General features: G+C 34.9%; 1 protein-coding gene across 1 annotated transcript in view; it reads right to left on the bottom strand.

Moving 5' to 3' along the window:
• The window catches only part of l(3)80Fj (lethal (3) 80Fj), a 770,029-nt gene that overhangs the window by 747,337 nt on the left and 3,697 nt on the right, over window positions 1-18,995 (bottom strand). Inside the window, exon 3 of the mRNA XM_090405954.1 lies at window positions 3,591-3,783. Within this exon, the coding sequence (XP_090262080.1) occupies window positions 3,591-3,783 (193 nt within the window). The remainder of the gene's footprint in view (window positions 1-3,590; window positions 3,784-18,995) is intronic.

The raw sequence follows: 18,995 nt of genomic DNA, 5'->3' as shown, positions 1-18,995 counted from the left end.
TCAATCTACCTAAATCTTGGTCTTCATCTGGGCCTGTTTCCTGCCATCATTACAAAAAGTATCTGTTTTGTTAACCTTGCCAATGAATGTTTAAGTAACCACACCACTTGAAATTAACTCTGCTCCTACATTCTTGTATGCTTAAAATGTCAAGTTCCTTCCAAATATCTCCAATGTTAATATGATACTGCCATCTTTTCACTCCTGTTATCTAAGATCTCTCAGATCCAAGTTTCCAGCTTTTGAACAAGTGTTATTTCTAACCCAGCTTTCAGATCCATAAGTTGAATACATCTAGTTTTATGTTTGAATAATTTCTCTCTTAGTGCAAAAACTGTTACATAATGCTTTATGTAACAGTTTTTATATAACAGCATTATTGGAAGAAGCACTACCCAGACTAGTTTTGACCTTGTCTATCAGTGATCCATGAAAATACCAAGGTTAAATCAATGCAAAAATCATATTTTCTAAGTACAAATAGTAAAATGATGTAATATGCCCACCATTTGTAGGTCTCTCCTTGGCATTTTGCCAATAGTCGATTCATGCTGAAGGATGTACGAATTGGTCGCCAACATGCGAAATCACGTGCTTTCTTCTCTGTCGCTGTACTAGTAGTAGCTTGATTTTTGTTGTCGCTTTTTTTGCATTTTTTTTAATTATTAATTTGTATGATGGATCCAGTCCATCATACAAATTCAGTAGCTCTTGCAAAAGAATGTTGAATAATGTGCTGACATTCTGCGAAAAAAATCATCAGAAGGCCATCTCCTTGTTCCCCTTTCTCAAGTTATAAAACGTGCAAGTGCAACTGCGGGCATATCGGGGTCGACTGTTAAAAGAATTCGCAGGGAATCAAAAGGTGAAGGTAAGCCAAAATTTGAATCTCCTAAAAAAAAAAAAAAAAAAAAAAAGCGCCGATGGTTTTCCAGAGAAAGAAAACCATCGAAATCGTAGCTTTGAATGATTTTGATGTAGACGTTATAAGAAGAACTATTCACGAATTTTACGTGGTCGAGAAAAGAGTGCCACTGTTCCGAAATTGATTCCTGTACTTAAAGAAAAAATTAATTTTCCTTGGAAAAGAGAAACTTTAAGGAAAATACTTCATGAAAATCGGATTTTGTTTTAAAAAGTCCCAGAATAAAATGAAACTTATCGTGAAACGAAGTGACATTGTTTTATCTAGAACGCAGTGTTTGAGAGCAATAAGACGTTTCGGGGAGGAGAAAAGACCGATTGTGTATCTAGATGAAACTTGGATTGATAGTAATTTAACTTATGGAAAATGTTGGCAGTCTAAAGAAGAATGCAGAGTGCTACAAACCGGAAATGCCCCGTGGTGCATAATAATTGTGTGCGGATGGAGAAATGGGTTTTTTACCGAATTCAAACTTACTATACAAAGCCAATTCAACTACTGGAGATTACCATGGGCGAATAAATTCCACGATCTTCAAAAAGTGGGCAGAAGTAAAACTGATTCCAAACCTTTCTAAAAATGCTGTTGTCGTAATTGATAACGCTTCATATCACTCTATTCGATTAAACAAAGTTCCAAATTGGTCTAATAAGAAGCAAATTCTTATGGATTGGCTCTCTGCAAATAACATTTCTCATTCTCCAGACATGCAAAAAATTGAATTGCTTAATTTGGTCAAAAGAAACTCGCCCACAACTGAACTATTTAAATTCGACACGATGCTCAAAGAGCATGGATTTCTAGCTTTGAGGCTACCACCATATCATTGCGATATTAATGCTATTGAGTATGTTTGGGCAGAAGTGAAAAGTTTCATTCGCCATCACAACGTACCGGGGATATTGACATGTCGAAACTTTTTAAGCTTTCAGAACAGGCGATTGAAAGTATTACAGTTCAAAACTGGGGAAAATATTGCTCTCATGTCACCTCATTGGAAAATATGTATTGGGACAGAGACGGTGTTATCAAAGAATTTTGCATAATTCATGCAAACCTTTGGATCAGTTTAAGTGAAAGTGATGGCGATTCGGATACCAATTCAGAGGACTCTGAAGATTAAAAGGATTTGATAATGGTATTGTTTTCCAACATTTTTTTTGCATGGGTTTGCTAAAAGAGTCACAACAAGTCATAAATAATGAATCGGTTTAGGACATTAAAGTGTCTCAGTTCTCTAAACTGTAAGTTTAGAATATCTAAGTTCATTTGAAAAAAATTTCTGTTTTTCTGTATAATTATTTTTATTTTATAGAAAGCTTTCTTAAAAATAATCTTAGTTAAATTTTTGTTTTATGCTATACCTTTTTTAATTTTGTTAATACTCTACGTATATTTTTCCAACTGTTATACAAGCAAAATAGTTACACTTTAAAAACAGCAATGTTCGTAAAAGAAAAGCTAAATTTTCCGACCTGTAATAATAAACAAACTCATCCCAGAAGACAGATTGATTACCCTATTATTGGAAGGGATTCTCCTTTTTCTGACATGCGCAGAAATGTCGAAGGATCTCTAATCGGTGGGCGAACTATACACCATATTATTAAACACTTAGAGATAGTCGTAGAAAGTTTTACCACTAGATGATCACAAAGTATATTATACTTGACAAGAAATTATATTCATTTTTCATCCCAAGCATATGCAAACAAAGTATCTCCACAACTAGTCTACTTGTATATAGAGATTGTTGATTCCATATTAACTGCCTCAGTATCTCATAATGCAAAAACATTATGGAAAAGGCCACTACTCAGACCAGTTTCTACAACTATTCCTGATCCAGGTTATTTAATAATATGGTAATACACCTTTTAGAACTTATGTGCAAAATATATGATTCTGCATTTAACTTGGTACAGGGTCTAGCTCCCACTGATGATATTTCAATAAAGGTCAAAATTGGTCTGGGTAGTGGCCCATTCCTCTAGTGTTTTTGCATTATGAGATACTGAGGCAACTGACATGAAGTCAACAACCTCTACAAGTAGACTAGTGTGAAAATACTTCACAAACAAACTTTATTTACTGTTGATGAACTGGTTTCCATATATTATACTTTGTAATCCAATAAAACTTTCTAATTCCATAGCAAAATCTAACTAAAAATTTCACCCTGCCTAATCTAATAACAGTGATCAACCATTTATATGACCTTCAAAACAATAATCCTTCAATTAAATGACCACTGTATGACAAATGATACCAACCACAGGATACCAACACTTGAGACAATGCAGTGCATGATAGGAAGTAAATTAAAAGGACCAATTACAGGGTTCTGTGGGAGGGGAAATTATCTCCACAAACACATTAAAACTTGATGCGATAAGTTCAAAAAGTCATAGTTACCACACTGAATGTCAATACCTTCTTGGTTATTTATATTTTATATCCTCAGAATGGTGTGGAAGGAGCTTCCCCCCCACCTCTTAAATTCACTATTACAAACCTTGCACTAGTGAGCACCTACTGCATACCCATCTACAATACTTTTTTTTTTTTTTTTTATTAGTGTCAATTACTTTTCTTATTACTGGCTACATATAAAAAACAATAATACAAACTTCAGTTGTTTTTTCATGTAATTAAAACTCCTTACGTTGCTGTGAGGTTTTTTTGGTCTTGAGCTATACCAGCAACCATTCTAATGATATATTTAGATGCAAGTGGATGATGATGAATAAGTATTTTCACTGAATTATCAACAAGGTGCCTGGACTTGACATCACAGTAACGATGTAGAGTCAACTGCAGAACTTTACAGAGATCTTTCAGAAGATGTTCAGGTAATTCTGGAAAAATGAATGAAAATTTCCATTATAAATAATACAAAATGTATATGTCTAGAAAACAGCTGAATATGCAGCTCCACAGAACAACAATTTGATTTTACAATATCTGAATATGAAAACAAATTACTACATAAGCAATAAAATAAAAGTAAAATGAAATAATTAAACAAAAACTGGGCTGAATATTGCATCTAAAATAATAATACCCAATAATATACCAAATTATTGTATAATAATATAAACAGAATGGGAGAGGAAAGATTAGCAAAACAAGTGTTCTTTGCCCAGTTGGCAGAAAAACCAAGATATAGGTGGATTGATACAGTAAAAAGTGCCCTAGAAGATAGAAATATAAGATCTGATAATGTTGGAGTCTTCAAGGTAAGACTGATTTGGAGGAAAATTGTAGATAGGAAGTTAGTAATGATGTAAATTTTTCATGTAGTACTATCATATCCTATACACCCCCTCAAGGGTATATATCAGGAATTTGATGATGATGATGATGATGATAATATAAACAGAAAATAGTAAGACCAAGAGTCTGCATGAGATTGGAAATGGCCAACTGATGCAATGTCTGCTTTCCATACCTTTCTCTCTCATAACCAGATCATTGTCAGAACTGTGACCAAAGATAAAGCTAACTTCCTGGCATCATTCTTCAACTCCTGTACAAATGACCATGGCAAATTGATGTACTTAGAAAATCATCAATCTCCATGCTGCCTCTGGTCTTTCATCAGAAAGAAATCGGAAGTATCCTGAATAACTTACACATGCCAACAAGCCTGTCCCTCCCCCAAATACGAATTGGATTCTCCCTATACTGTCTTCATCTTTCACAATCATCCGTCATCTATCCTAAATGTAACACAGTTTATGCAGCATAAATTTATTATACAAGTATATGAAAAATAAGTAAAATGTATATATTATTTATTTTTTTAATATTTTTTATCATGTTTTTATTTTAAGATTACATTTATATTATATTTTTTAAAGGCAGGGTGCCGCATGACAAGTTGGTTTTTAAGTTGCAACAGCAACATATGAGTTTGGATATCAAGTTAATGTAATGGACTGGCTTTCTGATAGATATCAGTGCAGTATAAGGGAATAGGAAAGTTATAAGTTGCGGTCCACAGGGTTCAGTACTGGGACCATTACTGTTCAATCTTTGTGTCAATGATATTGTTACAGGACTACAGAGATGTTCACCGTTTGCAGATGATGTGAAGCTTGGGAGAACTACTAGTAATAGTGCTGATGTTTTGGCTCTTCAAGAGGATCTGAATAAGCTGGAAAGGTGAGTAAACGAATAGGGATGTCGGTTTAATGCAACAAAATGCGAGGTTTTAAATTTTGAGATCCACAGATGGGATGCTTCATACTCTGGAATTATACTAAAAGAAGAAGTGGAGGAAGCAAAGGATCTTGGGGTGATTGTAGATAGAAATCTGAAGTTCAGAGAACACATTGTGAAAGATGGTAAAACATCTCAGAGAACTGCTACAATGTCGAAGACACTGACACATGAGAGAGATAAAAGTGTGGTGGTCCCATTGTATAAAGCAGAGTTTGGCAACCTCTTTTCTTCATACTCTGGATGCTTCATACTCTGGAATTATACTAAAAGAAGAAGTGGAGGAAGCAAAGGATCTTGGGGTGATTGTAGATAGAAATCTGAAGTTCAGAGAACACATTGTGAAAGATGGTAAAACATCTCAGAGAACTGCTACAATGTCGAAGACACTGACACATGAGAGAGATAAAAGTGTGGTGGTCCCATTGTATAAAGCAGAGTTTGGCAACCTCTTTTCACCATAGGTCAAGTTTTGCAATTTGCATGTTAGTCATTTAACGTGGAGATCATACAAGGGAAAGGGGTGATGTCAGTAAAAAAAAAAAAAAAAAAGGGGGGGGTTATAAACAAAGTACTAAGCATTAAAGAAAATCTTATAAATGAATATGAAAAAAATAGTATAAAAATCTGTCGATTACTATTTTGATATTAGCAAACACAAACATATTTAAATCAAATTTATATGCAAATTATCACAAAAGTATATAAATAATGATAAATATACATAACAATCATAAAATGTATACATAAAATCAAATAATAGAAAAATACTATTTTAAATACAATTACAATGATTTCCTTGGTTCTGTTTATCTTTGCAGAGGATATCTAAATTTGGTTCTTAATTGGAAACTTTTACATGGAGATGACTCAAAAAAATTTTCACATTAGTTTGTTTCTTTGTGAATTTAATTCATTTGAGAAAATATTTGCTCGCATATATATATATATATATATATATATATATATATATATGATGAACCAAATACAGATAGAATAGCTACTACGATTTTTTTTTCATTAATGTAAATGTTAAAGGAATTTATGCCAACATTCTGTGATAATTTGATTTTGATAACTTTCTCTAGCTCCTTGTGCATTTCTTTAACTTTATTGGTCCATATGATTGAACTTTTAAATTCAATCAATTCTATTTCTAAATTATCTATCCTTAAAAATTCAAAATACCAACATATGCATAATTTTAGTTTCATCAAAATGTTCTGAATTAATTATGTAGTTAAATATAGCACCATGCACAATCAAATTTTGAAATCAATTTTCAAATTCCAATTTCATATTTTCAATATAATCATTTAAGAATTGTACAGTTAAATTTTCAATTGGCTCTTGACCACTGTCATGAATTTTATTTTTATTTATTTATTTTTTTTTTTACCACGGAAAAATCTGCAATGTCTATCCTTACTAAATAAAACAAGTCTGTTTGCAAAACTTTTCCATTCTTAATAATAAACATAGTATGATTTTTACCCTGCAGATGAAGTTTCAAATCACTGAAGTATTGTAATCGCCTCCTATAAGAGCTGCCAAACGGTGTGCCACCCTTATATTAAATTACTCTGGATTTAGAGAAAGATGTTGAAAGTTTACTTTTCACTTGGTCAGACTATAATAAATTTAGTTTAATCCTTTATCCAAGTGTGCAAACTTTGTTTGCACACACTTGGATAAAGACTTAGAGAAAGGACTCTTAGAAAACTCCTTTGCAATGAGTTGCCCGGTGTTATACCACTTTATCCCAGTCCTGAAGATACTTTCAGGCACAAACTTTGTTTGCACACACTTGGATAAAGGATTAAACTAAATTTATTATAGTCTGACCAAGTGAAAAATAAACTTTCAACATCTTTCTCTAAATCCAGAGTAATTTAATAAAAAGGTGGCACACCGTTTGGCAGCTCCTATCGGAGTAGATGACCTTGCTAATGCTTCTGCCTTGGTATCTCCACTTGGGCCTGGATCCCACTGAAGAGACCTCAATAAAGGTCGAAACTAGTCTGGGTAGTGGCCCTTCCCTTAATGCATAACATTATACATATCTGCAAGGAGATGTGTTTTGCATTATGGGAGATACTGAGATAGGAGTGTTGGTAGCTTGCTCCACCCTTGCAAGGAGTTGCCCGGTGTTGTACCACTTTACCCCAGTCCTGAAGATACTTTCAGGCACAAACTTTGTTTGCACACACTTGGATAAAGGATTAAACTAAATATCTTTCGGTATTGGTGAACTTGGTAATCAACATTCTGAGCTTTATCTTTTGGCAAGAGGATATCATTAATAAAAACACTAACTCTTGTCCAGAGTAATAATGCTGTTTTAGAATGCTAGGTTTCACAAGCAGCTATTTTGAACAAAAACTAAGCAAGCATCTAATCATCTGTTTTGGAATATGTTTTTCTTCATCATGCAAATGACATGCTTCAACTCAGAATGCTATTAAAAAAAAAAAAGAAAGAAAGTGCAGGAGAGTGAAATAAGATCTTTCTTCCAAGAAATAAGACCATGTTTTAAAAGCACTGAAATTTGTTAATGATATTCTTTATGAAAACCCAAGCTTCTAAGAGGAAAAATCCTACCACCTCTGACTAAGCTGTAGAGGCTCACTATTTGGATACCTGAAACTGTAAGAAACTGACATTTGGCATTAGAATCAAAGGAGTTAGCCTAATGATCTACGAGGAATGGGGGGGGGGGGATGGAAAGTTCTGATAAACACCTAGAACAACAAAAAAAAAAAAAGACATTAAAGCAACTGATATAACCACAAGAAAGAACATATGAAGATATAAGAACAACTCTGTTACTGGTATGTTCTTTCTTGTGGTTAATGTCTTTAACCACAAGAAACAGTTGCTTTAATGTCTTTTTTTTTGTTGTTCTATGTGTTTATCAGAACATTCCAACCCCCCCCCCTCGTAAATTAGCAGCACAGTAAAGGCAACAAAGCAAAGAAGGAAATTTTGGAAAGCAGATCATATAGAGAGAATTCAAGGTTTAGTAATCTCTGGCATGGAATATCAGATATGACAAAGACATTCCACCCTTCTGGAAGAAGCAATTTTTGAAATTACAACCTAAGCAACTAAAACAAGAACACCAATATGTCTGGTTAGCCTGTTTTGTGGAAGGAAAACCCTGCACCTATAATATAAAACCAGCTTTTTTTTCACCTTCAGCTGAAAAAAAAAAAAAGCCCTTGTGAAGGTTATTCACATCCTAGATGGCATTCACACCAAGGTCTTTTCAACAAAAAAGGAGAATTCATGTAAAATGTAGTGAAGAAAGGGAAGGTATACTAATTGTATCAGATGAAGTTCAGTATGTGTTAAATCAGGTGTTTTCATACATGCAAATGGTAATGGGGCACATTATTAATCACTGTACTGATGTCCTACAATTCAAAATGGATGTGACAACATTTGCAAAGCATTCACTCAAACACACACACGGCATTTACTCTGGATATGATGGCACACAAGTAACTTAATAAGCATCTGCTATTCCTCTCCAGCAAACGCAAGATGGACAGTGCACATCACTTGCAGTATCTATAACCATATATCTATATCTACACTTATTACCAATGCATCGCTGCAGAGTTGATTAATATGTACTGAAACATATTTCATTTCTGTTCAAATCAGCACCTTCAGGAACAACCTAGCTCCTAATGTTGTTAAGCCTTTGAACATACATAACTACAGTGAACTACTAATCTCCAGATTAATTGTCCAATAAGAGATTTAAATATATATATAGAAGGGCCACTACCCAAATGGTTTCGACCTTTATTGAGGTCTCATCAATAAACGTCAAAACCAGTCTGGGTAGTGGCCCTTCCCTTAATGCATAGCAGTATACATGTCCGCAAGGAGATGTGCTTTGCATTATGGGAGATACTGAGACAGGGAGTGATGAGAGCTTGGTCCACCTTTGCTACGAGTTGCCAAGGGATGTACCACCTTACCTCAGTCCTGAAGATATTTTCAGGTGCAAACTTTGTTTGCTTACACTTGGATTAAACTAAATTTATTATAGTCTAACCAAGTACAAAATGAGCTTCCAACATAATATCTGTAATTAGCAAGGTGTCACTGCATATCGTAGGTTGTTAACAATCTTTCCATTTATTGTGATTCCCTCTGAACATTCTTCCAATGCCTTTTTTAAATATTACCTCTGCATATATGTTGAACAAGAGATGAGAGCACACAACCTTGTATCACTCCTATTTTGATGTTAATATGACTGGTGGTAATGTTGTCTAACTGAATGGTAGCTGATTGATTCCAATACAGATTTCTTATTAGTCTTATGTCTTGTTCATCTAGCCCTATTTGTTGAAGGACTTCTATTAAGTTAGTGTGTCTGACTTTGTCGAATGCTTTTTCAAAATCTATGAAACACATAAAGGCAGATTTCTGTTTTTCTATGCATTTTTTGTATCAATATTTGGGCACAGAAAAAGGTCTCTCTCTCTCTCTAGTACCAAAACCATTCCGAAAAAGCCGAATTGCGTTTCACTTAGAGTTTCTTCACGTTTTCTATAAACACGATTCTGAATTACTTTCAAAAATATTTTTAATGTTTGGCTCACTAGACTAATAAGTCGGAAGTTGCCACAGGAATTCGCTTTGGGTTTCTTTGGGATAGTGATAAATGTAGATTTGAGCCAATCTGATGGAAATTCATCACTTTCATATATTTTATTAAATAGTTTTTCAAGAAGTTTGGTGTTATCTGGTTCTATTAATTTTAAAAATACTGTTTGCACATCATCTGGTCCACTGGCTTTTCCTGTTTACTTGATCTTATAGCATTCTCTATTTCACATATCATAACTGCTGGCTCACATATCATATAGGCTAGACAGAAACCTATATATTTATAGGCTTCTGTCTAGTATCATTGAAAAGTTCTGTTACATATTTTATCCAAATCTGTGCTTTATTCTCTTCTTCTGGAACTATTTTTCCATTTAGAGACACTGTTTGCTTTTTTCTGAGTTTTCCAGAAATTTTGTTGATTTCTTATACAGATTGAAATTATCATGCATCTTCTGAAGCAGTTCAATCTCAGTACATAAATTTTTCATCCAATTTTCCTTGGCTTCTTTTATTTTTTTCTTGATGTTATGTGTTTCCGTATATGTCGCTAGATCTTTGTTTTTGTACATTCTTCTTGTATCAATAAGAGAAAGAATCTCATTTGTCATTCAGTCTTGTTGTTTTACATTATTCACATAACCTACTTCTTCAATACTTGTTGTTACGATGGCATTCATTAAGCTATTCCAAAGAGATTCCACTCTTTTATTTTCTTCTATGTTAATCTGTTGTAATCAAAGGTTTAAGCTATGTCCTGACACGTTTATTTAGTTTTTGGATCTTTTAGTTTTTCTCCATCAATTTTCTTTTTCTTCTTTTGTGATTTTTAGCTGATTTTAATCTAAGAAGTATTTCTGCAACTACAGAATTGTGGTCTAATGAGATATCTGCTCCAGGATAAGTCTTTGCACTCTTTATACTACTGTGGAATCTTTTATTTATCAGTATATAATCAATTTGATTTCTGACAATGTTATGTTGGTTATCTTGAGGCGATTATCTTGGGATGTACAGTCTTCCACCCAGAAGACTGTACATCCCAAGTGTACAGTCCTCTGGGTGGAAGCTTAAATCAGGTATTTGCTATTGTTAGATCTTCTTCCTGACAGAACTGCACAAGGCGATCTCTCTCTCTCTGTCATTTCTGGTGCCTAAGCCATGTTCTCCATCCCCCCCCTCTGCCAACTTTTGCATTGAAGTCACCCATCACTATGGTTATATCATGTTTCTTTGTTAGCTTTTTAATCTCTTTTAAGAGTTTATAAAACTCTTCAATGTCTTCTTCACTTTTTCAGCTGTGGGTGCATAAGCTTGGATGATATTTATATTGTTGTGTCCCATCCTTCTTATTTTATTCTATTAACTTTCTTATATTTTATATCCTACCGGCTGCGCCATTTATGTTGTGTCCCATTTACTATCTTTATTCTATTTTATAACTTCCTCTTATCTATGTTCTTCTATTATCTACGCACGAAATATCACCAAAATTTTTACTAATATCTAAGTTATTTCTCCCCTTAGTACCCCTAATATTTGTATTTATACTGCGCCTTTTGGGATATTTAGTTTAAGATATTATATACAAAAACAAGGAGAAAGAACGCAAATATGTCTGAAAGTGTAACTATGTTGCAGTCGTGACACTTTATCTCGTTTCTTAATATTAATTTCCCGCGTGATTAGGTTCGTAATTTTTCAAGTGGTGCATTGGACAGCAATTTCAGACAACTCTTTTTTCATTGAACAAAGGTTTATTAAATTCCTTAACATGGTACAATTTAATTTTTGTTATCACTCAATTTAATGCTAAACAAAATACTTACAAACTAATATTAGCTTATTACAAGTAATTAGGCTATGATCCTATAATGAGTATTACGATCATGCCGCCATAACAATTCAACACATAAATTCACTTGACATGGACAAATAAGAATGGCACTATTCAACTATTCAAACTTAAGTAGATTAACTAAACCATTTACTGCACTAACACATAACTAGTATTACGATCATGCCGCCATACACATTCAACACGTAATTTCATTTGACATGGACAAATAAGATTAATTCACACTATTCAAACTTAAGTAGATTAACTAAACCTTTTTCTGCACCAACACACAACTATGACATTTTAACTTTCCAATACATTACAATAGACATGCAAAATTCTCAGGACACTTAATTTTTCACATAACATTAACACTAGCCAGCTTACTTTTAATATATTCTGTCAGATACTAAAGTCCTAGTATAAATTTTCCTTGGTCACTTTAACAGTTCCGTATTAGAATAATGATACTTATCACAGAAAAATTTTAGTTAACATTAGATATATTTTACAGTACCTTTCTTTCTTAGGATTTTCATATGGACCTTTACCTTCTTCTGATTGAACTATCTTGATATAACCTCACTGATAATCTGCTTCTCCTATGTTCCTTTTGGAATTGAATTAGGCTTACGCTGGCTTAACCTTTCGTAACTCCGAACACACTTTGGATCATCTATATATCGGCTGTGCAGCTCACCACGTGGACGTCGATTTCTTTACTTCTTTCCCCTTCTCGTAGTTGTCACTGAAGTCGAAACACAAAGAATATGCTTTCTTTTCCTCGACTATATGGAATTCTTCGCTTCTCACATAGGAAATACGGAACCGAAATTCCGCTCACTTTCGTTTCCGTGTTGTGACGTGGAGATATAACCCATATTGTCACTCAGGAAAACACCGTGAAATCCCTACGAAAGAGCTCGCGAAGGACTCTCCTGGAACAGAATCAAAATCAAAACCAAAAAAGCCCCATGGGGGGGGGGGGGGGTTCCAACCCTTTTATACCTGTTCTCCTCTCGGCACTTTTTCTAACTTCTTTTCTCCGCCCCCTACTTGTTTTTACTTCACCGACCAATTAGGGTGGCGTTTTTCTGCCAAACGTCATTTGATCAGCGGGCCCGTAACGATGTCTCAATCCGGGAATTGGCCCTGAGCGATAGTCAGTTGTTTTCCTTTGCTAGCCTCTAATTTAATCCCCTTTCAAATTTTTTCTATGAACTTACTTAAAAACTTAATCTCTAGCCTCTCACATACCATCTTTTATGACTAATCCTTTTCTGTCTTATTTATTTAACTTTTCTTATTTAAATCATATCACAATATTAATATATTCTTTCTTTTGTTAGTTAGTTTAACAAAACCTTTATATTTTATATATTTTATTAAATGCAAGAATCTTTCTTTTTCTTTTAACAAATTCAACTATTATCTTTTATGCAGGGTTCTAATTTATTTTATTTATTCTTCATGTTACACCATGATAGCAGAGAATTTTACATTCTCAAGATATCAGGGTGTAACAATATTAACGTTTCCCTTAAGGTTTCCCTTAAGTTGTAACAGCATTATCCTTTCAGAAAATGGGATCCAATTTATCACTGATTTATTCATCTACTATTATGGCTACACCATGTCAATGTTTGTTCTCATCAATCCCAAAGTAATACATTGTCATATTATCTTGTTGGCACTTTCCAGATACTGGCCATCTTGTCTCGCAAATTCCCAAAATCCAGATGCCCAGCCTCTTCATTTCTCTTGTGGCATTTCTTAATTTGCCAGCTTCATATAGAGTTCTGACATTCCAAGTTGCAATTTTAAAAGTGGACATCATTTTGAGCCCAGAGATTTTTCGCACCCCCTATCCCATTTAAGGGATGCCGGGAACTCGGTGCCAATTGTAAGAGTTTGCACCAAATACTCTACTCTGTGCATTAAACAGTTGCAGATAGATGGAGATGATATGGAATAAGAAACTTCTTAATTACCACAGCAAGAGGTTGTATGATATAGTGCAACCTTCCATGGGGAAAGACCTTCAGTGCAAATAATGTTGTCTAGATTCATGCTAAGCAATTGTGTAATCTCTTTCATAGAGATATGAAACAAGGTAGTTTTATAATGAACTTACAAATGCAAGGAAAATTACACAAATACACATGGAATAGATTCATTTGCTTCCATAAAATGGCTCTGAATGAGAAATACACTAGTAGCAATTCATATACTTTGATGATAGATAAGTTCCAACCATCACAAGATATTCTCCCTTACAGAAGAATAGACCTGTGGCCCATAATCATGCCTAGAATGAATGAATGAGTGCATGATAAAGGTGAAACAGGGCCCATCAATTAGCACCCCATTTTGGAAAGGACAGTTTGGAGGATATTCAATGCTTTCATCATGAGGAGCACAAAGAGCAAGCAAGAAAGGTGACTCAGTTGATAGCAGAAGCTTCTTGCTAAAGAAGTCTGGTCTAGGTTCCAAAGGAATGGTAAGAGGGCAAAATTGTTCTACATCATAAAGAAAATTATAGGACTAAGGATTTGAATTACAGTCCCATCTGTTTGTCTGGAGTTGAAATTGATGTGTTAAGAGAGGCTACTGAAGACAAGGATTCAGAATTGGGTTGCCATCAGCAACATTCTCATTGATGGACAACATGAGTTTGCTAAAGAAAGATTGTGTTTCATCATTCTAATTACTTATAACAAAGTGACAGCTGCATTGGACAAGGGCAACACATACACGGCGACAAATGTAGATTTTGCTATAGCCTTTGATAGACTGCCACACAAAACGCTGGTAATTAAAATAAAACAGATAAGGTTGGATAGTAAATGACTGCACTGGATTAAAAAAAAAAAAAAAAGGAATGAAAAAGGCCATTACCATCACTAGGAGATCCCCTCCACCATGAATATGTGCATCATAGGGAGGAGTTGAGTTCGGGTGACATTTATCGCTGTTTGATAGGTATGAGCAAGTTGTGTATGGGGAAGCAATATTCCAGAAGAGGAAAGTCATACTAGTGGTGTGCTGCAAGGATCTGTTCTGTTTAATTTATACAAGTTATTGAGAAGGGCTTGCTAGTGATATACCATTGTTTGAAGATGATGTGCAGTTGGGAAACTGTGTAGTAGTAGAATGGATGTAGTAGCCTTGCAAATGGACTCGAATAGACTGGGTGAACAGGCAAATGAGTGGGGAGATAGCAGTTCAATGTAGCAATGTTCAAAGTGTAAGGTTTTAAAATTCAGGAAGCTAAGATTGGATGCAGAGTAAATATCTGGTGGAGGAAATGAAAGATTTGGGAGTGTTGGTTAATAGAAACCTGAAATTTCAGAGACATTTTGCTAAATTGTGAGGGCAGCAGAGCACATTACAGCAATGATGCAGAGAACACTAACGTGTGGAAGTAAGGATATTACGATTCCACTGTAAGGCTTTGATCAGACCACATATGGATTACCATGTACAAATTTGTTCAAATGGTTTTCAAAAGGATTCAGAAACAGTTGACTAAGCTGGTATCTGGAATGCTGAGTATTATTATTATTATTATGAGCAACTCCAAGGAGTCCTTAGACTCATCGAGGGAGGCCCTAACATCATGTCAAGAACAACTATTCAACATTCACACAGTATCTATTATACTTTGCCTTGAACTCATTCATAGGCATGGCACCCACAACAGACTCTGGCAGCTTATTCCACTCATATAACACTCTCCAAGTAAAAAACTTAGCTCTAACACCCTTGCTAACTACACTCTTGACCAGATTCCATGGATGGCCCCCTAGTCCTCCAACCACCAGTCCTGTTCTCAAAAATATCCTCTGAATTAATCTTATAGAAACCCTTCAGTAATTTGAATGTCTCAATCATATCACCCCTTTTCTGCCTATCAACCAAGTTGTGCAACCCACAAATCTTCAACCTGTTCTCATAAGGTTCATTCCATAGAACCTGCTATCATCTTGGTCACTCGTCTCTGGATCCTCTCCACCTCCTCCCCATCAAGAAGAAACCCTGGTGCCCAAATCTGGGCACAGTAGTCAAGATGGGGTCTTATTAAGGCTCGATACAAAGGAACAATAACTTGCTTGTCTCTGCTCATCAAAGTATTTTTCAGTAAGTAACCAAGAGATCTGAGTAGCTGATTTAGCCAATTTTGCAATGTGCCCCCTTAAACTTCAACTCCCTATCCACCAACACTCCCAAATCCCTGGCCTCGTCAATCTTCTGGAGTACAGTTCCACCAATGTGGTATACTGCTGCTAATCGTTTCACCCCAAAATGCATAACCTTACCCTTTGCCACATTAAATTGACATCCATTCTCCTTAGCCCAGTCCTTCAATCTATCCAAATCATCCTGCAAAATTTTGACATCATGTGCATTCACTATTGCTCTACCCAACTTTGCATCAACAGCAAACAAATTAACAGTTCCTCTCAAATTCTTTCCTATATCGTTAATGAATAAATTAAATAGTAGTGGTCCAAGAACAGAAACCCTGCATCACACCACTAGTCACAGGACGTCTTTTGGACTCTACTCCTGAATAAACTACTCTCTGATATCTCTCCATCAACCACCCTCTTATCCATCTCACCAACCCTATATCCATCCCCATATATTGCAGTTCACTGATTAGACTGAAGTATTTACCTTTAGTATAAAGACAGATTAAAGGAATGAAATTTGCAGTCTAGTGGTTAGAAGGGGAGGGGGCATGATTGAGACATAAGTTGACAAGAGATTATTACAGATTAATAAGGAAAAGATTTTTAATGGAATGGGGAGTGAACAAGGGGGTAAGGAGTACATTTTTTGTATAGAGTGGAAGGTGGTTAGAATGCACTGCCTGAAAGTGTGAGTGTGGAGACAGTGAATGCATTCAGGTCATGGTATATGATGAGGGTGGGTGTGTGTGTGAGAGACATCCAGTGATGAGTCATTTGACTGCATGGAGATCTGATAATAATAATAATACTTGGCTTCTGTTACTAAGATATTCAACTGTCCTGTCCTCAACTCTGGGTCTGTGTAAAAAACTGCATTTTCTAAAAAAATGTATATAGACACTTATCTATTGAAAAACTGAACCCATGAACATATATATCAACTGTTTGTTGAAATTCTCTCTCAATGCCCTCACGTAATTAGAATGATAGAAAACTGCAGTCATCAGCAAACAGAGCACTGCATATAAGAAAGCTGTTCAGTGACTGAGAAAGCCTTAAGGAAAACCCTCCTCTGGTGAGCATGCATGAGATAAACTGCTTTTCTCATGGGCTTAGAAGATTCAGCTAGAGCAAGTTTTTAAATACAAAGAAGGAGATGCACCAAGCCCTACATTATGAAGGTCGTCTATAATGTAGATCTCAGTTTTATCTCCAGATTATATTGCAAGATTTTTTTTTATATCAAAGAAAACTGAAATCATATGTTCAAATTTCAGGAATGTTTGTCTGATAGACAATTTGCTCTGTTTTGAAAGGTATCTAACATCAACTAGTAACAGAAGGATCACTACCCTCTAAACACCATAGAAAGCTGGCATTCAGCATTTTCCCCTGATCTTGCAAAGAGAGAGCTGGTCACAGCAACTAGACAGTAACTGTTTGCTAATTTTGAATCTTTTCCAGAAGGGAAGGTAATATCACTGCTTTATGAATGTAAAATTCTTCCTCAGTAAGTATTCCGTTGTATAATAAGAGGACATCTATGGAAGTAAAAATTATTCACTTGTTATACATTAAACTTGCCAAGAAATTATTATTCTTGTGTAATCCATTATCCAAGTATAAGCAAACCATCATCAAATTCTTCATATGTATCCTCAAAGGGTGTACAGGATGAACAGAACATGAAAAATTCACTAATTTCCTAAACATGACACTAATTAGAACAAACAACAAAACAGCCACAAAAATATTCCACAAACCCACACATATCGGGTTTGTGTGGGTTTATTTCTATTAAAAAATCAGTAATACTAAATGCTTACAAGTTTTCGACTACACACAATTATCTCAACACAGAAATAAAGAAATGAACAGATTTTTAAAAAAACGAAATTACCCAACACAGCTAATAAATTACACCAAAAAAGCAGCAAAAATCCATCAAAACAATCCAACAACCAAAACAAACTTTCCAACACAAAAAATCATCAAACTGCCATACATCCAGAACACATCAAAGCCTACAAAAAGATTTTCAAACACAAACTATAAACTGGCATTCACCACAAACCAAAAATTAGCAACACTTCTAAAACCTAAAAAATCTCTCACACACACACAAAGAAATACTAGAACACCACAATTGCAGTTTACAAATTTCTTTGCCAACAAGATTGTGATGTCACCTACACAGGTTCTACGATCAGATCTTTGTGGACAAGACTACAAGAACACTTCCGTGACTGCAATATACCAATTCCAGAACATTTAAACAATAAAAAATGCAACAACCAAAAGAAAAGAATACAAAATACAGGAAAAACAGAAATAGAAGTCCACATCCTTGAACACAAGCATACCCCAAAAATTGACAAAGCCATAATAATAGATATACAGGAAAATGAAACAATGCTTAGAATATCAGAAACAATAGCCATAAAATGTGATAAAAACTCAAACGCCCACCAACCCTACATAATCTCCGAGAGGCGGAAGCTCCAAAACAAAAAAATTAAATCATGACCCCGACCAATAGAAAACACAGATATACCAAAGACAAAAACACCAAGGTTGCATGATATAGCCTCCACTTCCCACACGAGTTCCGAAGACGATGCACAGTCGGAACGGCTCACATCCTGTTACTCCCAACCCTGATCCTATCCCATCATATCCTTCTCTTTCCCCAAAAATTTCTATCTTCCACCTCCCTCCCAAAAAATTCTCTGCCCACCCTACTTTTAAAAAACCCAGGTTTTTAAAGGTTCACATACTTCTTGCCACACCAATAATTCTCCCACATATTTCTAACCCGCCTTCCTTTCAGTCATACTTCAACAGCAGATGAATGTATATTGCCATAAGCTGGATGCCGATGGATAAGGAGACAACCAGCAACATCCTACAAAGATATGTCCAAATTATCCTTCCGATATATTCTTCATAAATCTGTCTATAAAACATCAGTAATGCCCTAAAATTGAGTAAAAAGCCAATGACGTTATAAAAAAGGATACACCTAAACAAAATTAGGCTAAACGGCCAAAAATATAATATTTACTTATAGGAGTAACATGGAAATTTTACCAGAAATAATACCAATGGTAGTACTACATGAAAAACTTACATCATTACTAACATCCTATCTACAATTTTCCTCCAAATCAATCGGTTACCT

The sequence above is a fragment of the Typopeltis vanoorti genome, chromosome 16, assembly GCF_054136105.1.
Source record: "Typopeltis vanoorti isolate ZY-2024b chromosome 16, IOZ_Tvanoo_1.0, whole genome shotgun sequence".
Taxonomy (NCBI): domain Eukaryota; kingdom Metazoa; phylum Arthropoda; class Arachnida; order Uropygi; family Thelyphonidae; genus Typopeltis; species Typopeltis vanoorti.
This window is presented reverse-complemented; position numbering and strand designations above follow the sequence as displayed.